The 24706-nt window shown below is 40.0% G+C and overlaps 1 protein-coding gene across 1 annotated transcript in view; it reads right to left on the bottom strand.

Moving 5' to 3' along the window:
- Positions 1-8857: 8857 nt before the first annotated feature.
- Positions 8858-24706, bottom strand: part of B4GALNT3 (beta-1,4-N-acetyl-galactosaminyltransferase 3) — a 108990-nt gene continuing 93141 nt past the window's right edge. Inside the window, exons 14-20 of the mRNA XM_087968577.1 lie at positions 20737-21655; positions 19187-19482; positions 16524-16677; positions 15699-15771; positions 12029-12182; positions 10580-10706; positions 8858-9267 (exon numbers count right to left, since the gene is read on the bottom strand). Coding sequence (XP_087824703.1) covers positions 9162-9267; positions 10580-10706; positions 12029-12182; positions 15699-15771; positions 16524-16677; positions 19187-19482; positions 20737-21655 — 1829 coding nt within the window. The 3' untranslated portion in view covers positions 8858-9161. The remainder of the gene's footprint in view (positions 9268-10579; positions 10707-12028; positions 12183-15698; positions 15772-16523; positions 16678-19186; positions 19483-20736; positions 21656-24706) is intronic.

The following is a 24706-nucleotide window of genomic DNA, read 5'->3' as shown; positions in this document are numbered from 1 at the left end:
TATGGAGAAGTGATTACCCAGGGCCATGCTGTTCTTAAAAAAAGATATTTTGTTTGTATTTGTATGTTTTGTGAAAACTTAAATAAAACTTTTATTAAAAAAAAAATTTTTAGTGAAGGATTATCTGCTGGGTGGGCGTGGCCATGGTGGGCATGACCTAGTTGGCCTCCTGCAGCATGGCCGAGGGGGGGCATTTTTGCCCTCCTCTGGCTCTGGAGGTTTTCCTCAAGCCTCTGGGCCTCCCCGGGCTCCAGAGGCTCTCTGGAAGCCAGAAATGGACCCATTTCCGGCCTTCCTGAACTTCCGGGAGGCCCACTTTTTGCCCTCCCCGAGCCTCTGCACGCACCCTGCACTTACCTGCATCCAAAATGGGCTGCATGGGGACTCCTGGTGGGGGGGTGAAGTGGGATGGGGCCAGCCAGGAGTGGGATTTGGGGGTTATCTGAACTGCACAGAATCTTAGCTAGGGGCTCTCTCGAATCCTTGCGAACCGCAAGCAGCCCACCCCTGGACTAGTCACTCAGAAGCAGAACAACTGCAAAACAGCTGTCTCCACCAGGAAAGTATACAGGTAATCCAGGAGGATATTAAGATCAATGGTATTGAGCACAACCATGAGGATGGTAGGATTACATGCCCCTCTCTCCAGGTTCCAACAATCATCATCCACAGAGTGACCAATGTTGTGTCTGCCTCCGGTCCAAGCCTGAACCCTAACAAAAGGGATGAGTCAAACACATTTCAGATCTCTAAACACTAGCATTAATTTGTCACCAGACAATTTTCCAAAACGGGATACAGAGAATGAGGAGTTAATGATTAGCTATATATTTTTTGCATTAAGCTATAACTGATTTAACCATAGTTGATTAACTAAATTAATTGACTGATTACAGATACATTAGCCAAAATGAAACAACCCATTATGATTTAGGGCACTGTATAAAACTAGTAATTGCCTTCAATGTGAATAATTCATTCTTAATGGCCTAAATTCACAAAAAATTATTTGCTTCATTTACCCTGGGATTTACCTATAATTATAGAGATTGGATTATTCATAGTTGGTCAAAGGAAATGATTGTGTCTTCATTGTAACTTTATCATTCATGGGTCTTCAGTCACAATTTTAACATTCTTTTGGTTAAACATGATCCAAACCTAGAGGATCCACCTTATTTTTTTAGCTGAGTTAAATCAATTTAAAGTTTCAAATTCCATGCTGAGCAACTATGATTTAGTGTTGTATTTATTTTGATTAAGATTTATTTTAACCTGATTGATCAAAGAAGGCACCCCGTAGAGGTGCCCATCTGGTGTCCTCCAGATGTGTCAGGAGTAGAACTCCCAAAATTTCAAACAGTGTAGTTCAGGAAGGATGGGTGCAATTTTACCCACTGGGATCTAAAAACAAATTAACCAGGTCAGCTCAAAAAGATTACCAAAAGACTACCCCGCCCCCCAAAAAAGACTATCAATTTTCATAAACCAGCAGATTCGTTTAAAACCATACTTATTTGCATGGATCAGAGCCAATGATTTCTCATAAAGATTCCAAATTTCCAATTTTTGCAAATTTCCTAGATATTTTGCTTGATTGCTCCTTTAATGGAAATCTCTGATTGAGACTGGCACACAAGTTAACATACAAGGGGTGCTTTGTATTCTCTGAGCTTATTTATCTGTATCTGGTTTGTTACCAGGATAGGTAACATCAGGGCATGGAAATGAAATTTGTTGGTTGTTTATGTTGTAGTTTGACAATATCTCAGGGGCTGCCACAAAGAAGAGGGAGTCAAGCTATTCTCCAAAGTACCTGAAGGCAGGACAAGAATCAGTGGATGGAAACTAATCAAGCAACCTAGAACTAAGAAGAAATTTCCTGACAGAACATTTAATCAATGAAACAGCTTGACTTCAGAAGTTAAACATGCTCCAACATTGGAAGTTTTTAAGAAAAAAAATTGGACAACCCTTTGTCTAAAATGCTATAGGGTTTCCTGCCTAAGTAGGGGATTGACTAGAAGACCTCCAAGGTACCTTCTATTCTATTCTATTCTATTCTATTCTATTCTATTCTATTCTATTCTATTCTATTCTATTCTATTCTATTCTATTCTATTCTATTCTACTCTACTCTACTCTACTCTGATAGTTGACTTGGTGCTGGTTTCTGTTTATCAAGTGTTGGTGCTGGGTGATATTCCTCAGTCCTATCCTCAATAATGCCATGCCTGCTCTTCCACTACTGTTCTAGCCATTCCTTGTCCATGAAGTTCCTTCTTTCCCAAACCCAGCCCATTTCAGGATCCCTGACAGCAGCGTTCCCATTGCCTCTTTCTCCTTCCCTTTCTGTTCACCTCAGACTCCTGGGCATCCGCTCTCCATTTCTCTGCAATGATGAAAATGCTTATGGCTATCTCTAACAATAGAACAATAACCATAGTCTATTTGACTGATTTTTTTTTAAAAAAGCTAACATGCTGAATTAAACAATCCCATTTTATAAGAATCTGAAGATCTTCCCTTGCATTAGAGCCTGTATGCAGGCTGCATGTACATATCACACTAAGCTATGTTTTAACTGTGACTTGTTTGACCAATTTCTTGCTTCCTTTTGCACTTATTGCACTTAAATTGCTGTTTAATGTCTAAAAACAAACCAGGAAAATGTCAGGAGACCACAGGCAATGCATGTCTTCTTGTTGGCATATCACATTTGCAACACTTAAGCCACTATTCATGCACTAGGCTAAGCCAAACAAACAAGCTCATTAGTGCTTAGTTCAATGTGGGAGCCCCTTGTGAAAATACATTTATATGCTAACTTATTGACTACAGCCCTGCAGGGAATTTAAAGAGGGAGCCATATGCCTGAATAAGTGCTCCAAGTAGCATCATCAGATACATTTAAGGGAAAACAACCTCTCGAAATCTACGCATTGTATTGGCTTCCTGTATTTATTCTGCTGTTTCAGCTAGTTCCTTTATCAAGGGCCCTTGACATTATAAACTGCTCCCCACGGCTTGTTTCTATTTAGCTTCCTACAATGTCCCTGATGTAGGGCTGCACTGGGTATTGTAAGGAATTAAAATTGGAAAGTTGGATCCTGTTGCTTGAAAGGAGTCTCTGGGCAGCCCTCACAGTATTTCCTCACAGTATTTGGCCTTTTTCTCAAGAAAAGTTGGATAGTTAGACACCGTTTTCCAAATGAGCGAAGCAGCTTTCGACTCAGGAAAAATCAAGAAAGGGTGGACACAATCAGATGGGGCATGAAACATTTCTTGAGCAGTGTTTTGTAATGCCGAATATGGCTTTTAAAGTAGATTTTATAACTTTGCTGGGTGCTTTATGAATCTAGCCAATTGTCAGTTAATAACACATGATTAAACAAACCATAGCATAGCCTATTGTGTGAACTTAGTCACAATGTACAGAAGTCACCATTCAAATTAATCCCCCCACCAGCCGAGATGATTTAATATCTGGAAGTGGCACTCAATAGCAACGGGATATGGTTTAGAGTTGCCCACTCCTTCTCTAAAATAGAGATTCAGCACCTGGAATTGAACCCAGAATGATGACTCTGGAAATTTCTGTGAATATATTTTCTGGACTTGACAATGTTGATATCCCATTCATTTTAAAAGGGCAATGTTCTTGTAGGAATTAGACTTGGGATATTGTTTTATATTCCATAATTGTTGTATGTCTATTTAATAAAGTATATATTAAAGTGTAGCTTCATTATATGTGTTATCATTGAATGATGAAGGTAAGTTGTTTCAGAAGGACAAACTAAGGACAAACCAAACACAACCGTCCATTTTTCATTGAGAAATCTGTATTTATAAACTGAACAGAATTCTTTGTTTCAAAAGGACAAACTAACCAATCACAGACAACATAAAAATTTTCATGGAGAAAACCTGTATTTATAAACTACCATATTCAGAATTCTGGAAAGAAAAAGTTAGGTCACATTTAAGGCACACATTTCAGAGATGCAGAATTTGAAAAACCCAAACCACGCCTCAGATAATTCACGAAAAAGGAGAAGGTAGGCTTGAAAAAGAAATCACAGCAGAACAATAAGTCTATTCAGATATAGATTAACAGAGTCACATTCTTGTCTCTCTTTACTGATGTGGTAGCAAAATTCAATCTTCATTCCTTCCTCGACTGTGCTGTTAGGGATTATCACAAAGAACGTCTAATAGAGCTTATGAGCAGCAGACAGAGGAAGCCTGTATTGGAGAAATCTTTGTTGATTTATTGTTAAACAATCATTCTTTTTTTTTTAAGGGTCCAAGTTGAACTATGGGTCATACTTGGCAGACACCCATGAATTTATTAGTTTTTTACATAGTTATTTTTGCTCTACATATTGCAATACTCTCTCTTCTGTGGGAAAAAAAATCTCAGTGGCTTAATTCCTGTATCTATCCAAGCAACATGAGGAAGTGTTAACTTTATGCCTTTATGATCTTTCACACATTATTTTTACCTCAGGCTTGAAATAGTGATACAGTTATTGCATTTATTTATCAATCATTTCTATCCATCGCAATCATTCACAGCAGCTTACACAGAATAAACCACTATGGGGTTCTTCTGCAGTACAGTATACTTCATTAGACAGAGTGACTGAATTCTGATTGCATTTTTAAACAAAATCCAGATTCTGCCCTGGAGTGTTTAAACATCTAATCCCTAAATGCTGCTGTTGTGATACAGTATTTGCCTTAATGCCCAGAAGAATTAAATATCCTAATTGTGGTACTCATAAAGTTCTAAAAACCAAGGGATATAACTGGCAAACTTTCTGAGTGTTTTTAGTTCCTCTGCACAATACTTCTTTGAGTCAATTAGGAAAGAATGCTACAAGTATCAAAATGATGCTATAAGTATCAAAAAATGTCTTGTTCTTTATAAATAGCTATCAAGACTCCTTGATAAAAGCTAAAAGCAAAAACTAAGTTATGTTGTATCTCTTGGAAGTGTGAAGCTTATTTCCTTGCAGCAAAAGTTAAACTTTCTTTGATTTCCCTAATCAGGACATAAATCTTTTCCAGAGTATACAATGCAGCTAAACAATAATCATACATCTTTTCCTGTTTCGGACAGCCAGGATACAGATTCCCAAATAACTCTTTCCTTGTACTTATGGGGTATTTCCTGAGAACAAGCATTTTTGCATTCCATGGAGACATATAGTCAGGTTTGATTTGCTAGTCCCAGAACAGCAGCTGGGACTATTTTCCCAAGGTAGAGACAAATCAGCAAATCTGTATGAATGTCTTTTAGTAAGGTGAGAAACCATCCTCCTTTAGCGAGGACAGTCCTTCTTTTGTAAGTTCTGTCCTCTCTCGAAAAGTGTCCTACATGTCCTCCTTTTTGATATTTGAAGACTAATCTGTAAATCTCCGTATTTGATAGATGCCGATCCGACCCGTTGTGTGTGATGTGACATATTTGTATTTGACATGGCAATTCATCAAGGCTCAGTGCAGTGCGGCGAGACGCGATTATGAGATGCATGCGCTCCACACAGGAGAATTGTTTTGAGAGAGTGCGCCGCCTGCAAGTGGCTTTGGTTTTTTTCTCCTTCAATTTATTTATGTCCTCCTTTTCATTGTAAAAAAATTGGTCACCTTACTTTTAGTTGGGATGGTTGTCTTCTACTTTACAATTCCAGTGATTGAAAAAGTTAGTTGCTTCAAAACACAGATTTTTTTAAAAAAAATTAAACTTAAGAAGTTTAATAATTGCTAGGAGACCTTTGTTGACTGCATCTAGCTGGAACTTGCAGGAGCAAATGACTAGATCAGGGGTCTCCAACCTTGGCAATTTTAAGCCTGGCAGACTTCAACTCCCAGAATTCTGGGAGTTGACGTCCACCAGGCTTAAGGTTGCCATGGTTGGAGACCCCTGGACTAGATGATTGAAAGCCCACTCTTATTATCATGCATTGAATACATAGATGACATTACAAAGGGCAGGTCCTCAATTGCTCTGTTGCACAGCCATTTTGACATTATTTGCTTCCCTCCAGACAATCTGGTGTGAATATCAGGAAATATCAGCGCCCTGGGCTAGAAAATTGGGGTGGGGGAAAGCATCCCAGAAGAAAATAATTTTCATTTCCTTGCCCATAAGTTCCTAGATGGATTTGTCCCTGAAGCTAAACTGGACTCAAGCATTTCATATTTTATATATGTTCATCCATGTAAATCAATCAAGGATTCTGGAAAATATTTTTTTTTCCAGGATGACATCCCTTAATCATGAGACAACATATCTGTTTGTATATGAACAAACCATCCAGTGATATTTGTCTCTTCAAGGTAGCAGTTGCCTTCTCTTTCCGAAACAAACTGATAGTGAAGACAACCCCTCAAATTCATGCCTGAATAATAATAATTTTTAAAAAAACAGCACACGGTAACAACAAAACCCACGTGAACAAGTTAATAAGAATCGCTGGGTAACAAAATTGCGACCATTAATATTTTGTAACAAAGAGGTAGGTGAACCTGTGAATCCCTGCCTATCACTGCCACATAAAAGGACTCGGCAACGCTGGAACAAAATCCTCCATAAGAACTCACCAAGGGGAAGGAGATATGGAGTGTCTCCTGGAGAAATAATACGAGCAGATTCATTTTCTCCTTTAATTCCCTAGTTTTTGAAGCAAGGGCTCTTACCGCAGGCTAACAGGGAGCGGTAGATAGCCGTCTTCTTAGATAAGACAGAGGACATAAGGTTTGTAAAGGCTTATCCACTGAGGTGGAAAGAATCAAAATCTAGAGTTTCCTGGTGATTGATGGAATTTACTATGTGGGCTGACTTTAGCTTGAAGACTGTTAAAGAGTTCAGTTTCTTAAAAAGGCAGTTTTTTATTTTTTTTTGTTTTAGGCTCATGTAAAGCAGTGACATAGATCAATGTTTCTCAATCTTGGCAACTTGAAGAGGCATGGACTTCAACTCCCAGAATTCCCCAGCCAGCATTGCTGGCTGAGGAAATCTGGGAGTTGAAGTCCACATATCTTCAAGCTACCAAAGTTGAGAAACAGTGACATGGTTTCTATTCACATTCACAATGGCATTAAACAGGGTAGACTATCGTTTCCTTCGTAAAAGGTTCCATTGAATTAGGCTGCTTGTCTCTGTGATCATTGCTGCAAGGTTGAAATTATTGTCATTGCTTGATTTATGTATGTGCATATATACATTTACGGTATTTTTTGGACTATAGACGTACCAGACCATTAGATGAACCTAGGTTTAGAGAAGGAAAACGAGGGGGGAAAAAAGATTTTGGCCTCAATGAGTCCCGTTTTCAGCATCCCTGGCCCCCAGAAGTGCTCTGCAGGCCAAAACAGCCTCATTTTGGGCCTCCCAAACCCTCCGCACGTCCCATTTTCAGCCTCCCCAGTGCTGGAGAGGGCAAAAACAGGACCCACGGAGGCCTGTTTTTGGCCTACAGAATGCTTCTGGATGCCAGGGAGGGCAAACACAGGATGCACAGAGGGTTTGGGAGGCTATAAACAGGCCCGTATTTGCTGTATAAGACGCACAGACATTTCCACCCACTTTTTTTGGGAGGGAAAAGTACGTCTTATAGTCTGAAAAATACTCTATATACCTATATACACACACATGCATATACTCCTCAGTTAGGACTTTGTGCGTTTAATCTAAGGCAGTGTTTCTCACTCTTGAAAACCTTAAAAAGTGTGGACTTCAATACCCCAAATTCCCCATCCACTATGCTGTTTGGTGAATTCTGGGAGTTGAAGTCCACACCTCCTAAAGTTGCTAAGGTTGAAAAACACTGATCTAAGGAGATGATAAACTTTCTAAATAGGGGCTCCACATTCCACCTCATACAAAATTTGCAATCAAGAAATTGACTAATCGGCTTCTTTTTCTTAAATGGATGCAAACCACTTTTCTATTTGAAAACTCAATCCCAAAGTATAACTTATTAAATAATTTTATAAACAACAATATCTTGCCCTTCAAAAAAAAATCTCTTAGAATGCTTGAATACATCAAAATAAAAAATTGAAACCAACTAAAAATAGTTTGAAAGCACAATAAATTAAAAACAAAAAAGTATATTAAAGCCGTTGAAGTCTATGGATCTTGCTTCTTAGTACCGATGTCTGGGATGGAAGTGTCAATCTCCCAGGTGTTAACAGAGGGAATTCAAGGAAGAACAGGCAGTTTCATGGTTATATTCCTATCTGGAGTATCACTCCTATGATTATCATGATTGACCCAAGTGTCTGGCAAAAATAATTCAGATCCTAACAAGATTTCAGATATAATTTGACGATCAGTCTACCAAATATCCTGTTGATTGAGACAAAGAAGCAGAAAGAAAAAAAATACATCCATTTTTCTAAAGCTGATGTTTCTTTTGCAGTACCTGAGTAGAATATAAGAATACAAAAAAGAAAGTATGAAGATAAATTCCTTAATATATCTTGCATAGGTTAAACAGCACTACGCAAAGATCAAACAATGGATTGATTTTAGTCCAAAAGCATGAATTTTAGTTTTTTTTGGTTGTTAAAATTACCTCCAAAAAAAGTGTGTCTTTAAAAAGAGGGTAATCCTCTTGTAACACAATGTAAGGCATTTCAGTTCTGGCACCTTTCTGTTTGCAGTCATTTCCAATATTATTTTGTTTTTTAGTGATAGAATATTTGTCCTTCAAACATTGGAGATCCTTTAAGATATTAGACATCATGGAAGCCTGTATTAATCCATGTAATAATCCATTGCTTTTTTAAAGTTTTACTATGAATAAATTGAAAGCACTCTTGTTTTGTTTTTTTTTTTAAAAAATCCATATGAAGAAGGCACCATAAAGAGACTCTTCAGTGACTGAAGACTGTGATATGCTGGTGAGAAAGTTTTTCACACTCGGAAAATCAACAATTTGGACAGATGATTTTGGAAAACAGGATCATTCTCTTGTCAGGTCTTTCCAGTGGTTAAATGAAAACTCTCTATTTTGTCCTCTTTTTTTTTTGCTTCAGCATCAAAATTCATGCTGTGATCACCTTGGAAAAGAGAATGAATGAATGTCTTCTTAGTGATGTGTTCTGAGAAAATGCAAAATGGGATTCAGAAGTGGAAAGATGTGTCAGATCTGTAGCACACGTCGATTCCACATGCCCCTCCTGGAATGGTAGTGATGGAAGAAATTCCTGATATAAAGCCGCTCTACCTCCAGGCCTGCCTGAAATATCCTGTAAGAAAAGGTGGAGGAAATGTCAATACGTATTTATCAAATCTATACAGCATTCCATCTTGTGACAAGTGATTTTGGGTGATGTGCAATAACGTAAGAATATAGTCAGGGGGTGAGATTCTACTGGTTTGGACCGGTTTGGGTGAACTGGATGTTAAAGTTATATCTGGTTAAACTCACTATCCCTATCTGGTTCACCGAACTGGTATTTCAACTGATCGGGCTGGCCCTGGCGGGGTAAGAGGAGGCGCGCTGGCCGGGCCCTGGAAGCAGTCACGCTCCCTTGGCAGGAGTGTGTGTGGGGTTCTGCTGGCTTGTTCTCGGTGGCGGGCTGGAGAGGGATGCTTCATCCTGGCCAGAGTTGGAGCAAACTCTCCCACCTGCTGGCTCCCCAATCCAAGCCCCAGAAACACTGACGTCCCTTCCCTTCAAGGCCAGGAAAGGGCTCCAGCTTTCCAGAGGAAGGAGGTGGCATTCTCCACCCAACTTTCTCTCCCTGTCCAGGGCTGTGGAACTGAGTCGTTGGTGGGGATGTCCCGCCATCTCGACAGGGACCAGAGGGGTGGGCAGGGAGGCGCGAGGATCCCCAAAAGGCCAGGCAGAGCCAGCACATGCACTCTGGCCAGCTGGTCTGCGCATGCGCACCAGAAACTGGAAGACCAGGCACACCGGAAACTGGAAGATCATCTGTTTTTTTTCGGTTTCTGGCATGTGAGAGTGCGCACGTGGTGCCAAAAAGGTTAACCATCACTGCTCTAGATATGTGTGAAGAACAAAAACTTCAGTAGAAGTTTCCTGAAAAATGTATATAAAGTTTCTTCTCAAGGTTATCGAGTTAACCAATTCAATGGCATGATAATTTTGTTTTGTTTAAATCACCATGACAATATAGGGGAAGTGCTTGATTTACAACCATTTGTTTAGTGAATGTTGGGAAGTTATGATGACACTGGAAAAAAATGACTTACACCAGGTACTCGCACTTATAACTGTCTCAGCATCTCTTTGGTCATGTGATGAAAATCCAGGTGCTTGGCAACTGGCATGCATTTATGACAATTGCAGTGTCCTGCGACCTTCTGACAACAAAGTCAATGGGGAAAGCCAGGTTTGTTTAACAATCGTGTTATTAACAAGGGAAAATTATCTGATTTACAACTATGGCACAAAGTTCTTAAAATTTGGTGTTGCTTAACATCAGCAATACTCATCTCAATCGGGTTATAAGTCGAGGACTACCTATATACAATTCCTCTCTTGGGAATGGCCACTGGCTGGACTATTTTCAAAGCTACCAAATTCTTACTGACCTGTCCAAGAGTTCCCAGTCTTCCCCGCCCCATTTGTCACGGAATTCTTGCGTGTTCATTCCGCCGATACGAACCAAATCAGATTTATATATGCCCAGGAGACCAAAACCATTAATTTCCCAGTAGCCTGTAAAGGAAAAACATAATAGTTACCAGTCACATTTTGTTTTCAAAAATAAAGTCTCCAGACCATCCATGACATCTATATGCATAGGAATGAAATAGATTTAATTGGCTTGCAAACTTAAAACTCCGATGAGTAGCATCAGTAAGGAAATCTAATACTATAGCAAGTAATGGGAACAGATCTAAAACCGATGACATAAAATCCTAATGAAATGCAATTGCTCTTTCACTGAAATCTTATCCCTTGGTGTTTTTCCACAAGGTAATGCCTCCAGATTTTTTCTTCTACATTAATGACCAACTTCTTTCTTAGATACTCAGAATTACCAGTAGAAGAGAATATTTCAGATCAGGGGTTAAAGTATGTGGGCCTTGGTGCTCTTTGAGCTTGGCTGTTTTCTTGCAGACATTTCATTACCCAACTAGATAACACCATCAGTATAGGGATAAGGCTTAGCTATAATTTTTCTTCAGACCATGTTAGATCTTTACAAATAGGATTGGACAGGTTTTCTCCTCCTGCTTTTTAAAAACGTTCCGTGATAGTTATATGAGATGTCAGTTCAAGAAATTCAGTTGATAGAGATTCTTCACATGACTGAAAATTAGGCATGTGTCTAAAATAATAATAATATAGTCACAATGCATATACTGATTTTGATTTGAAATATTTCAGAATCAAAATGAAGCCAAAATGAGTTCACAGTCAAGTTGTTGATATTTAATACGATTTTGTGTATGCTTGTTAATTATTTAGGGACCGATTATTTTTATTACACAGTGTTTGTAATGAATTAATAGAGAGCCAGTTTGGTGTAGAAGATAAGATATCAGCCTAGCAACCAGAATCCTGATTTCTAATAACTCAAGGCAGAAACATATCAAACACACCTTCCTCCTCCTATTTTTCCCTTCAAACTCTGTGAGGTAAGTTGGGTAGAGACAAAATGACTGGCCCAGGGTCATTCAGTTGGCTTTCATGCCTAAGGCAGGACCAAAATTCACGGTCTCTTGCTTTCTAGCCTGGTGTCTTAACCATTAGACCAAACTGGCTCTCTTACTGGTGAAGGTAAAGCCATACTCAGCTAAAGTAAACAGAATGCAATATTCTTCATTATCTGAAGAAAGCAGTTGTTTTCGAAGGATAGAGAAATTGGCTGATTAAATTATTAAAAACAAAACAAAACCCTACACCAAAGTATTTCTGGGCTAGAGATTATGAGAACTGATCCCCTATGTTTCCAGAGAAGGTTAATATAGGGAAGGCTGCCCAGAAAATAAATCTGCTATTGAAGCATCATTTGCCCACAACCAACCCCTTACCATCTGGCTGTTGTGGAGTGGCACCACACTTCAGCCTCATAACAATGGGTGCAAAGGCCATTTTCCCTTCCACGCAGTGCTTCCGAACAGAGTCAATGATCTCTGCTGGGAAGTGGATGTGCAGATCACAAAGAAAAATGATGCTGTGAGAATCCTGTAGGCAAAGATATAACAGATAATCAGAGTTGGAAGGGACCTTGTAGGTCATCTAGTCCAACCCCCCGCCCAAGTGGGAGACCCTACACCATTTCTGACAAATGGCAGTCCAATCTCTTCTTGAAAGTCTCAAGGGATGGCGCTCCCACAACTTCCGAGGGCAAGCTGTTCCATTGGTTGATTGTTCTCACTGTCAGAAAGTTTCTCCTTGTTTCCAGGTTAAATCTCTCCTATAGAGCTATTAATTCCGTTACTTTCTAAATCATTGGAATTGTCTCCACAGCCTCTTTGCCCCAGATCTGGGGTGGCCCCTTAATTTTATAGAAGACAAATCCTGTCCCAAAGGTACTTTTTTCAAGAAACAACTGGACTTGGTTTCAGGTTTCAACAGTTTCAACAGCTCCAAGAAGGCTCCACACCAATTTGCACCACTCAGGTGACCCTGATAACACAGATAAATCTCCAGGTGACCTTAACGACTGGCTAAAAGAATGCAAATGTCCAGCTGTGTGCAAGGAGTATAAATCCTTCCATTCCCCACCATCCAGTCAGAGCTGAAGAAGCTTCTTGGATGAGAAGCAAAAGGTCTTCAAAGAAAATCCAGAGAGTCCAGCTGCCTCTTGAAAAAAGCACCTTTGGGACAACCATGGCCTGGATGACTGAGAATCTCCATAGACAAGACAAATCCTGGTACCATCCTTTTTTATTTTTTATTTATTTTTATTTGTCAATTGCTTACAAGATAATAGGTATAAGTAAAAACATGGTTATGAATACATGGATACATATAAGAAAAATTAAAAAATATATAAAAGAAACAACAGGACAGGGACGGTAGGCACATTGGTGCGCTTATGCACGCCCCCTACACACCTCTTAGGAAAGGGGTGAGGTCAATAGTAGACAGTCTAAGGTTGAAGTTTTTGGGGTTTGGGGAAAAAACCACAGAGTCAGATAGAGCAGTGATCCCCAACCTTTTTGACGCCGCGGCCCGGTACCGGCATCAGCTGGGCGCCGCGGCCCAGTACCGGCATCAACTGGGCGCCGCCATCTTTTGACGAAAAAGTGCTTCCAGTGACCTCACCGGAAGCACTTTTTCGTCAAAAGATGGTGGCGCTAGCGCCCGGTGAGCTTTTTCGGGTAGAAATGGCTTTCTACCGGAAAAGCTCACCGAGCTGCGCCGCCATCTTTTTGATGAAAAAGTGCTTCCGGTGAGCTTTCTACCGGAAAAGCTCACCGGAAGCACTTTACCAAAAGATGGCGGCGCCAGCAACCAGCGGCCCGGTAAGACTTGTTCCAGACGGACGTCCGCGCCGGTTAGGGGACCCCTGAGATAGAGTATTCCAGACATTGACCTCTTGCCATCAGCCTTTCTGCTGAAGCCAGATCAAAGGGATCCAACAAAACACAACAAAATATCCAGTGCTACATGAAGGAAGGATCTGAAGGCTGTGTTAGACTTCTCCATCACTGCACATCACGGAACCATCATTCAGAGAAGGTTGCATGGCTGTTGCATTTATATTTCTGGGAATGTTAATGTTCTGGCCAAGGGGCACTAAAACAGCAAAGCACCAAGAGGAATTAGGATCAAGCGGTTAGCATGCAGGGCATGTGCAGATCGGGATTTGAGAGCTGTGCACATTGGCCTGTTTTCTACTATTTGCAACCGATGCTTACCTATCAATCCTTTTCCAGTGTAGCTATGCATTGATGCCTATGTGCAGTTGTGGACAAATCTAAATCAAGCTTTAGGGAGGCTGGTGAGGCTGCCACTCTGCAGAATCATCTCTTCCAATTAGGCCATAGGCCTTCTATACCTCTAGGGTTATTTCTGCTCTGACTCCTGAAGAGAATATTTCATTTCTTTTCTATTGGTTTTGTTCCAGTATAGAAATATAGATCTGTCAAATATTCCCATATGTACAGGATCCCATCACAGGACAAGCATCTCTTGAAAAATGCAGAAATTGTGTTGAGAAAACTTGAAGCAATTTTTTTCCATTTCTTTCTTAATTGCTGAAATATTATTAACATTGAAAATTAAATTAAACATTTAATTAAATTAAATGTTAAGGTTAATTTTCTCTAGTTTATCCATTGCCTTTTCTCTTTTCCTTAGAAAACTTCCCCCCATTTTCCAATCTTTTTCTGAATAACTGATTGTCTCTAAACATCATCTTTTTAAAAAGAACTATCTATTCGTTTGATTTTATTCAATTCATGAGCCATCAGACTGCCAACTGTCTCTGGGAAGCTCAAAGTATGATAAACAATAAAAATACAGTATAGAACAAAACACAGTGGGATCTGACCATTTTATACAAAAACATAGCCAGAAACACAAAGGACTCCATCCATCTTAACCAGTGGTGGGATTCAGCCAGTTCACACCACTTTGGGAGAACCGGTTGTTAACTTTCTGGGCAGTTTGGTGAACTGGTTGTTGGAAGAAATCATTAGGGCGGAGAACTGGTTGTTAAATTACTTGAATCCCACCACTGACCTTAACCCAAATTTTGGGAGAACCTCCAGAGCTTCAAAGCTTGATGGAATACCAATTAGGTGGTAGCCACATTGTTATGTCTCACCTGTGCCCACGAGGTGAGAGTCCAGGTTTCCAAAGGAATATAAACAAGCAGACAAGACCAGTAATGACAGGGTTAAATTCCTTTGGCTGGAGAAGTCCTTGGCAGTCTCCCACAAGCTGCCTGCCAAGTCCGATAATAAACCAAGAACATAAATCACAGGCAAACGCCACACACAGAATTTGTGGAAGCTTCTATCCCAAATTAACAAATTGTCCCAAACGAGAATCCAGAGCTAACACGCCCACTTTTATTCCCTGAGGGGCGTGTCAGTCTCTCATCTCAGTCCCTAATTTGTCCTTTCGTTCTACGTTGCATCTCACGCCTATGCCTGCGTCTTTGCTTCGCATCAAACCAACATTCCTCAGTTTGATCCTCAGCCAGAGGCTCCGCTACGCTCTCCTGATTATCTGCCGACACCTGAGGCACAACCAGGGAGGAAGGTCCTGGGGAGGAAGGCAATTCCAAATCCTCCAGCAAAGCAGGCTCAAACCTCAGAGCCAAATCCTCCTCTTCCTCATTGCTCAAGTCTGTGTCTTCTAACAGAGCAGGCTCAAACCTCCGAGTCACAACACACATGGTTTTCAGCAGGAAATCAGTGACAGAGAAGGCATGCTTCCTGGGATCCTATAAATAGCACTGTTTCATGAAAATGACCCAAAGAACACCAACTGTGCCAATGTGTGACAGCCAGGCAGAAACTATGGGAGATACTCCCTCAGTTAACCTGGCATGTGCCTGATTGAGCTTTATAAGTGATGCACCTGGAAGCAAACTAACAGTTAACGAAGCTTGTGAAGCAGAGATGCCAATACAGCTGAATCATCTTATTTGAAAATCATCGTGCAAAGATGATTATCTTTAAATGCCTTTTCCTTATAGTTGCAGCCATGTAACAGTCTACATTACAAATGCTCACCACTCACCTTGACTTTGTCTATGCCAGCCTGCAGACCTTTAGACCTCTCAAAATTCCCAGACAATCGCAAGTATTGGTAGCTGGAGAAAAGTTAGAGAAAATGGAGTTAATAATTGTGACAAAGTGGGCTATGGAAGTTCTTGCAATCCTTTCTCAAATCTGTTACAAATCACCATCTGTTTTAAAACAAAACTATTTCTCAATTTCAGTCTTCCATGCATAAAATGAAAATCTGAATGTAGAGTTGTGACTTGTCATTCCTACAAGCAAGAAGGTGCAATACGGCCAAGGTAAATTTGCTGCACCTCACCCTGAGTAAACACAGCAAGTGAAATGTTACAAGTGAAAGGAATCAACTATAGATAGAATGAACTGGGTGACTCAAATGAAGACTTTAGGACAAAAGTAAGTTTTTTTTTTCAAACATCAACAATTTATAACATAGCTAAAATCCTAATAGATATGATGAGATTTCACTGAACATCTTTATGATCTTGTAAAATTTGGACTTCTCAATAAATACTTGATCATTTTTAGAGATGAATCTAAATGCTGAGTTAACCATGCATAAATCTATTACCCTTGCTTTGGGTTTAGGGTGTCCTTATTTCAAATTCAACAAGAAACTCCCAACTGGTTTGTACCTGCAGTGATTTAACCCAGTGCTCCAGAATGGAAATGGGTGATAAGAGAGAAATGTATACCCTTAGAAGCCAGTTGGAACATCTTTAACTAATAAGTTTCATTACTGCATCAACTCTTTATAGACTTGGTATATGGTGACTTCTGTTTCTATTTGAAAACACATTTCTTAAAGGAAACAAATCCTTACCTATGCAAGCTTGACTGTTTCAGAGCTTTTTCTATATTCATGTCATCACTGCTGTAGTCTACGATAATGACATTGAAATAGGGGTCCTTAGTAATCCTAAATAACTCTTCCATGTCAAAAATGAACTGCTTCACCCAGCGGGCCTGATTTTTCACTGATTGGGAGAAGAAGGAAAAGAAGAGAATCAAAGGAAAACCAGCATTAAGATTGGACCGAGGTGCCCCAGGTACAAGGTTAGGCACAAGGCTTAGTGCCAAATTCAATACTTTATACGCATAATCCTTGACTTACAACCTATCGTTTAGTGATCATTTGAAGTTACAACGGCACCGGGGGGAAAAAGAGATTTTTCGCGCTTACAATGGTTGCAGCATCCCCACAGTCGTGAGATCAAAATTCAGACTCTTAGCAACTGGTGTGTATTTGTGACAATTGTTGTGTCCTCTGACAAGCAACGTCAATGAGGAAGCCAGATTCACTCTACAACTATGTTACTAACTCAACAACTGCAGTGATTCACGTAACAACGATGGCAAGAAAAGTTGTAAGATGGGGCCAGGCTCACTTAACAACAGTCTCGTTTAGCAGCAGAAATTTTTGGGCTCAATTGTGTTCCTAATTCAAGGGCTACCTTGATGTATAATACAGTGCTTGCAGTTCCCGTTAAATCAGCATATGGGGATCACGGCCTAGTGGGGCTGTGCCCAGCTTCAGCTGATGTGCCAGTTGCGACCTCACTTGAGACCAGTGGTGGAATTCAACTGGTTCACACCACTTTGGCCAAACCAATTGTTAAATTGCTGCTGGCCCCTCCCCTCCCCACCCTGCCCCTTCCAGGGGTTCCCACACGCCCTGTTTGGGCTCCCAGTCAAGTGCAGGAAGGCCTACTAGGACTAAAACGGGGCACGGGGGTTGTGGTGCGCCCCCCCACAGCCTGTTTTTGCTCCTGGAGGGGTTCAAGAGTATTACCTGTCACACCCCCTGGCCACGCCCACCATGGCCACGCCCACCCAGCCAGTCATTAGAGTAGAGAACCGGTTGTTAAATTATTTGAATCCCACCACTGCTTGAGACTTTAAAAAAAAACTGGCACTGCCTCACACTTTCATTACAACCAGATGAAGCTAAAGCATCAGACTTTACAGGGGATGCTTTAAATCAGGGGTGTCCAACCTTGGCAACTTTAAGACTTGTGGACTTCAACTCCCAGAATTCCTCAGCCAGCTGAGGAATTCTGGGAGTTGAAGTCCACAAGTCTTAAAGTTGCCAAGGTTGGACACCCCTACTTTAAATGGTGCAAAATGCATTGCCCTGGAAATGTTACTTTTCCATCCGTGGGTCAGCCTCTGGCATGATTTCTCCCTGGAGCTTTGGGTGATATTGTAATCTGGACAAAACTGAAAAAATATATTTTCAAAATTCTTTGGGGTGTGATGAGAGTTATTGTGTTATCGAGTTTTAAATGTATTTTCTGCATATTTTTAGTGCGACAAATAGTCAGATACCAAGTATCCAAATACTAGGATGGCTCAGTACCAGTGGTGGGATTCAAATTTTTTTACTACCAGTTCTGTGGGCGTGGCTTGGTGGGCATGGCAGGGGAAGGATATTGCAAAATTTCCAGTCAGAGGTGGTATTTGCTGGTTCTCCAAACTACTCAAAATTTCCGCTACCGGTTCTCCAGAACTGGTCAGAAACTGCTGAATACCACCTCTGCTCAGTACTAATATCTAAAGTTTAAAGAGCCATGGTGGTGCAGTGGTTAAAATGCAGTACTGCAGGCTTACTCACTGCTCACTCCAGGAGTTTGAATCTCACCAGGCTCAAGGTTGAGATTTAGCCTTCCATCTTTCCGAGGTGGGTAAAACGAGGACCCAGATTGTTGTGGGTAATATACTAACTCTGTAAACCACTTAGAGAGGGCTGTAAAGCACTGTGAAGCGATATATAAGTCTATTAATATTTGCCCTATATCATTTGCAAGAGAATCCCGAGTATTTATGACATTGGAAGAACAGGAAAGAGACAGCAGCATTTACAAGAATATTGGAGTTGCCGAATGTAAATCTAACATAAATTATGACGAGTTAAATCTAGGAACAAATTGTGGGAGAGGCCTTTCATTCTCTTATTTTGAACAGCAATTCAATATTCAATCTTCTGATAGAAGAGAATATCTGTAGTTCATGGTTGAACTGTAGCGTCCTTGGTGCTCTTTGAGCTGGGTAGTATTCTTTCAAGAAAACCACAAAGTGTCAATTCATAAAACATTCCTATGCCTGTTTTTGTAGTTGCCATAAAAAGAAGGAAAAAAAAAAGTGGGGGGGAAGGAAATCTGGAAGAGCATTGCAGCGAAGTGAACGTACATTCCAACTCTTTATCTTTAAAAGATTGTAACTAAAATACCAGAGATTTTTCCAGCGAATATATTTAATTGGAGAACATGAATGATGACACCCAGCCTGTGAATATGCTCAGTTGGAGAATCTGATTTATAAGACAACCAGGGGTTGACACCAAGCTCACCGAGTACCAATTATTCCATAAATATAATTACTCCTAGTTAACAGGGAGGATGCCTAAGTCTATTGTTCTCCCAGCTGTCTTTCTAGCAATGCACACAACATTCCATTCATTTAAAGAGATCAATTCTGTCCCATTACCGGGCACTATAAAGTGGACAACCGCACGGGGGTTCCATAAGAAGCTTAACGGCCAGCAGAGCACAGGCTCATCCTTGCTGGTCATCAGGTGACGTCGGTGGCCCCATGCCAACTCCTTCATATTGGCTTCCTCCTCTCTGCTGCTGCCCCCATGCCAGCCACGTGCGTAGACGTATTCTGAGAACCGGACTCGGCGTTTTCCCTGCTCCAACAGTTCCAGCTCCAGAAAGTAACGGCTGCCCCTTAGGTAGTCTTGACGCTTCTCCACATTCACAATGCGCTCTAACTGGAACCGCCTGGAAATGGGAGCACTCTAGTTTAGATTTTGAGGTTAGGGATGGGGATGGAGCCCACCAAGCATAGCTCCACTGCCCTGATGCTCAGCAAAGATCTTCCCTGCATTTTCTGCCTGATTTAGTTCGGTTTGGACTACTAAAGATCATCAGATATCCCTAAGACTTCCATTATATTATCTTGATGCATGATAATATTCCCATCATCATGCAACAGATAAAAACATGCGCTGGCTTTGTTAAAATGGGGCATGTGCTCCAACTTTTTATTTGCTTTGGCATTCAGCATCTCATGATTCAACTATTGTCTAATTGACTGTTTTGCCCCTAAAATCAGCACCCTTGTTGCAACTGTATATCGCTGTTTTGTCTACTTAGCGGTGAGATTTGGCTATACGATTTGAGATTTTTAGCTGTGAAAATCTCTCAAGGTATGTGTGTGTGTGTGTGTGTGTGTGTGTGTGTGTGTGTGTGTATTCCAATATTTCAGGGGCTACCACAAATAAGAGGGAGTCAAACTATTCTCCAAAGCACCTGAAGGCAGGACAAGAAGCAATGGGTGGAAACAAATCAAGGAGAGAAGCAACTTAGAACTAAGGAGAAATTTCCTGATAGAACAATTAATCAGTGGAACAACTTGCTTTCAAAAGTTGTAAAATAATGCTCCAACACTGGAAGTTTTAAAGAAAAGATTGGATAACTATTTGTCTGAAGTACTGTAGGGTTTCCTGCCTAAGTAAGGGGTTGGACTAAAAGACCTCCAAGGTCCCTTCCAACTCTTCTATTCTATTCTATTCTATTCTATTCTATTCTATTCTGTTCTGTTCTGTTCTGTTCTGTTCTATTCTACTCTACACTACACTACACTCTACTCTAATCTATGTATGTATATGTATGTAGCATGTTTATATGTGTGTATGTATAGGTATGGGTAGTATATACTTTCTTTTGAGAGCAGGCAACAGAATTTCATTTTTGCTTACAGTAAAAAATGATACTAAAAGTTATCTTATCTTATCTTGGTCTGCCAACTAGAAATATCTGAATAGTAGAAACAAAAATAAAGACCCTTACTCTACATCCCTTACTTCCTAGACTTTAACAAAACATCATCACATTGAGATCCGGAGTTATTCCTAACTATTAATTTAGGCCTATAGAATGCATAATGAAATCTCATTTTATGTTGTCTACTCCTGTTCTGTAGTACTACCTTCTGTAAAGATTAGAGTGGCTGCAAGATCCCTTCCATCTTACCCTTTGGTCTTCTGGTTCAGCTTTTTAAGGAATACTTGAACAACCATGCCGGCCTCCTTCTCTTGTAAGAGCAGGTTCCCAGAAGTGTTACACTTCAAATCAATCCGGTCTGACCGTAGAGCTTGGAAGTCTACATTTCTGGCCTTGAAAGTCTGCTTCCAATTTACTACTGGGTCATAGAAAAGAGGAGGAGCAGCGAATAAGTCATCATCGTTTTCTTCTGCTTCTTCTTCCTCTTCATTTTCTTCTTCCACCATTGTAACATGCTCTTCCTTGTGGGTTGCTTGGTGGGAAGAATCAGTCCTCACTTGCTGCTTGGAATCTAAATCTCTCCTATCGATAATGACGTTAGCGGCATCTGCGGCTTTATGTCGGGCTATGTAGGAATCCACTTGCTTAAGCCATTGGTTTTCATGCATAGGCTGCTCTCGGGGGGTTCTCTTGCCAGTTTCCTCTTCAACTTTTTGGGGATCCCTTCCAATTTTGCTGGTATTCAATGACACTTTCTGGTTTCTGGTTGCATTGAAGCCTAACTGAGCTTGACTGGCTTCTCTTGTTGAATTCCCACGTTCCTTAGTCACCTCGGGTCTTTTGTCAGTCTGCAAATCCTTGCCTCCTACTTTCCTTTTGGTTGTTGATCTGCGGACATTCCTGTCCTGATCGGGAAGGTTTTGAAAGTTTGTGCTGAATATCAGATGGGAGGTCCTTGTGGTAGAATGACTTTCTGCTTTGGTTTTGTCTCTCTTCTCATCTGTCTTCTGCCTGTTTTGGGTAACTGACAAGATATTCCGATGTTTCTGAACCGAATTGGCATAAACATTGTTATAGCGATCAGTTGCCAGGTGGACTTTTTCAGGCTTTATCTTTGCTGTTTCTGGATCTGCATATTGAGGTTCATCAAAACTGTCCTCTTCATAAGCTGAAAGGAATTATAGTACTGTAAGGCACCTAAATCATTGAACATTAAACCTCTAAGTCAGGGGTGTCAAACTCAAGGACCACGGGCCTGATCGGCCTATCGGGTGCTTAAATCTGGCCCTCACGGCTGCCCTGGAAGCAGTGAAGGACCAGCCTGTGGTGCCTCTGCCAGTGAAAACACAGCTTGGGAGGGCTGGGCTCCATTTTCACTGGCAGAGCACTGCAGGAAGTCCCTACAGGCGCCCCGACATGAGTGATGTCGAGCTGGCCACGCCCATCCTGGCCACCTTCCCTGCGGTTAAACACAACCCTGATGTGACCCTCAATGGAATTGAGTTTGACATCCTTGCTCTAAGTATATTACATAAATATCATCGTACTGAAATAACAAATTGTACCGAAACCTAGGAGGAACAGATGGCCTACATGGCTAGATTTAATAATATATTTAACCATTGAGCTAGCTCTACCTTAACACTTCATGAATATATTTTTAGTTTCTTCAAATGTCTCTCATTTCATTGCTATTCTTTTGGTTCTATTACCAGTCACATATTTTTGGATATACTTCATCATATCTTCTAGTAGCTAGGTTTCACCAATAACATATTATTTAAAAAATAATAATAAAATTGCATACCTTGTGTCTTGTTATTTTGTCTTATTTTCACTAAGCAACAAAGTTAACCTTCATTGCTCACTTTCTTGCTTCAATCCCATCTGAAAGAGCTATTGTTTCTTAAGCTAAGAGATGCATAATTTTTTTTTAAGAGTGTTGAGGAAAGTAGGAGACAGCTATGGTTGTATTGAGTACAAAACTGAAGTGCTGAAAAAAACCCTGTGTTGCTCATTTAATAAGAGATAATGCGTCCCATGTATCTATTTTAAAGGTGCTGGATGTAATCTACAAATGCCTTCCCCAGCTATCTATATACTCACGATATATCATGACTAGCATCACAATGCTAGACTAGATAATTAGATTTAATCTAATACTAAATGCTAATGCATTTTTAATCAATAATCAGACTTAAAGCATAAGAGGGAGAAGGATAAAGCTAGCTTCCACATCTGACATAAAGATACATACCTTGTATTTTTGATTCATCTTCTGGTGGATCCATCTGCATGTATTTAGAAAATCCAAACCTGCAAGATTTATGCCAATTACTTCACGTGACCAGCATTCAATATCCCCTCCTTGACATATGACCGTAATGGAGTTTGCCGATCATGGTCATATGTCATGATGGTCACGAAATGGGACAGGCAACCAACCTGATTTTAATTTGTTTGGGTTTTTGTTTTGTTTTTTGAGACAACCAGACTGCAGCAGTCAAGAAACAAACATTGGAGTTGTTAAGTGAGCCCATTGCCTGCTATGGAACTATTTTGGCAAAACCATCATAAAACACAGTTACATGACCATGGGATGCTGCAAATGGCCATAAATGCAACCACGTTGTGGGGCATCTAAAGTGTGGTCACATGACCTGGGAGGGAGGGCGGTGCAATTTAGGCACTTCAGAAACAAGTTGTAACTGTTTTTTTCTTCCCAAAGTGTAATTTTCAATGGTCATTAAATGTCCAGTCATAAGGGGAGGACTACTTGTATTTCTTCAGCTTCTAGGAACTATTTTATGCAACTAAGAGAATCAATTGATGACAATTTTCCCAAAATGTGTCACTTTGAAGCTTCAGACAACCAGTTGAATTCTTTTGCCTTTCCCCAAACATGGAAAAATTACATGTCAGAGAATTCTCAGCTGTAATTTTTTTATTGCATCAGTTAATTCGTGATACCCGTGAAATATTTATCTCAGGCAGGGACAAACCCAGAAAGAGTGCCAACAAATTCTAGCCACCAATCCCTGATAAATGGGTTCTCACTATTTTTTAATCAGAAAACAAAAATTCAATGGTGCATACGTCTTTTCAATCTCCTTTTAGATTTAATATACTATCAGTCATTCGCTTATGTGGGTATATGCACAATGATTATTTTGAGAGCCGAATGCATTGAAATTTCATTTTAATGTATGCTGATTAGTATACATTTAAAGTGACAATAAAGATTCTACTCTAACTCTATATACTCTATTCTCTGAACCCATTAGCCTTAAGGAAAATTCCAGTTATTGAAAAAATATTTTAGCAACCATATAAAAACATATAACAACAGCATTAACCCTTTCCTTGCAGACTCTTAATACTACCTCATTACTTTAATCAAACACTGATTAACTCAATACCTCAAAACTTACAACTTTTCTACCTCATCACCTATATCTACGGTTAGATAATCAATTTCTATAAAATATTTTATTAATGGTTCAATTGATTTATGGTCCTAATTGATTAGTGTGACTAGAGTGTTTAGTGCAAATAGTGTTATTACTGACTAGTTGAAAAGATCAATATGCATGTAATTTTAATTGAATAGTAAAATCAATGATTTAGTGAATTTAAATGAACAGTGTGATTAATGATTAGTGTAATTAATTGATTAGTGTTTAGAATATTTAATTGATTAGGCTGATTGTTGCCCAGGAATATTATCTGACTAGAGAGATTACTGCAATTGATGATTGATTGGTGTGATATTGTTCCATTAATTAATTTAATCAACATACCATCTTAACAAACCTACTATGACAAGAAAAAAATCCTATGCCAAAGCACTACCTACAGAGAACATAATCCCCACCAATGATCCACAAGACTCCTGCACATGCCTTAAATGCTACAAAAATCTAAAGGATAATGAAAACTCCATCAAATGTTCTCTGTGTAAGAAATACACTCATCATGACTGCTTGGGATTAACCGAGCAATTTATTCAATACCTGGAATCATCCAATGAGTTTCCATATTACTGCAATTCATGCAAACCCAAACTGGATCTGTTGGAAAGAATTGATACCATTGAAACCATAGTAGCATCCCTGGACGCATGCAAACCCAAACTGGATCTGTTGGAAAGAATTGATACCATTGAAACCATAGTAGCATCCCTGGACGCCGTAAAAGAAAGAATATCCAACCTTGAAAA

This window comes from Notechis scutatus, chromosome 6, assembly GCF_049901735.1.
Source record: "Notechis scutatus isolate UNSWTSFEM ecotype Mainland chromosome 6, rNotScu1.2, whole genome shotgun sequence".
NCBI classification, from domain to species: Eukaryota; Metazoa; Chordata; class Lepidosauria; order Squamata; family Elapidae; genus Notechis; species Notechis scutatus.
Note: the sequence above shows the minus strand (reverse complement) of the source record. Positions and strands in the feature narration are given on the sequence as shown.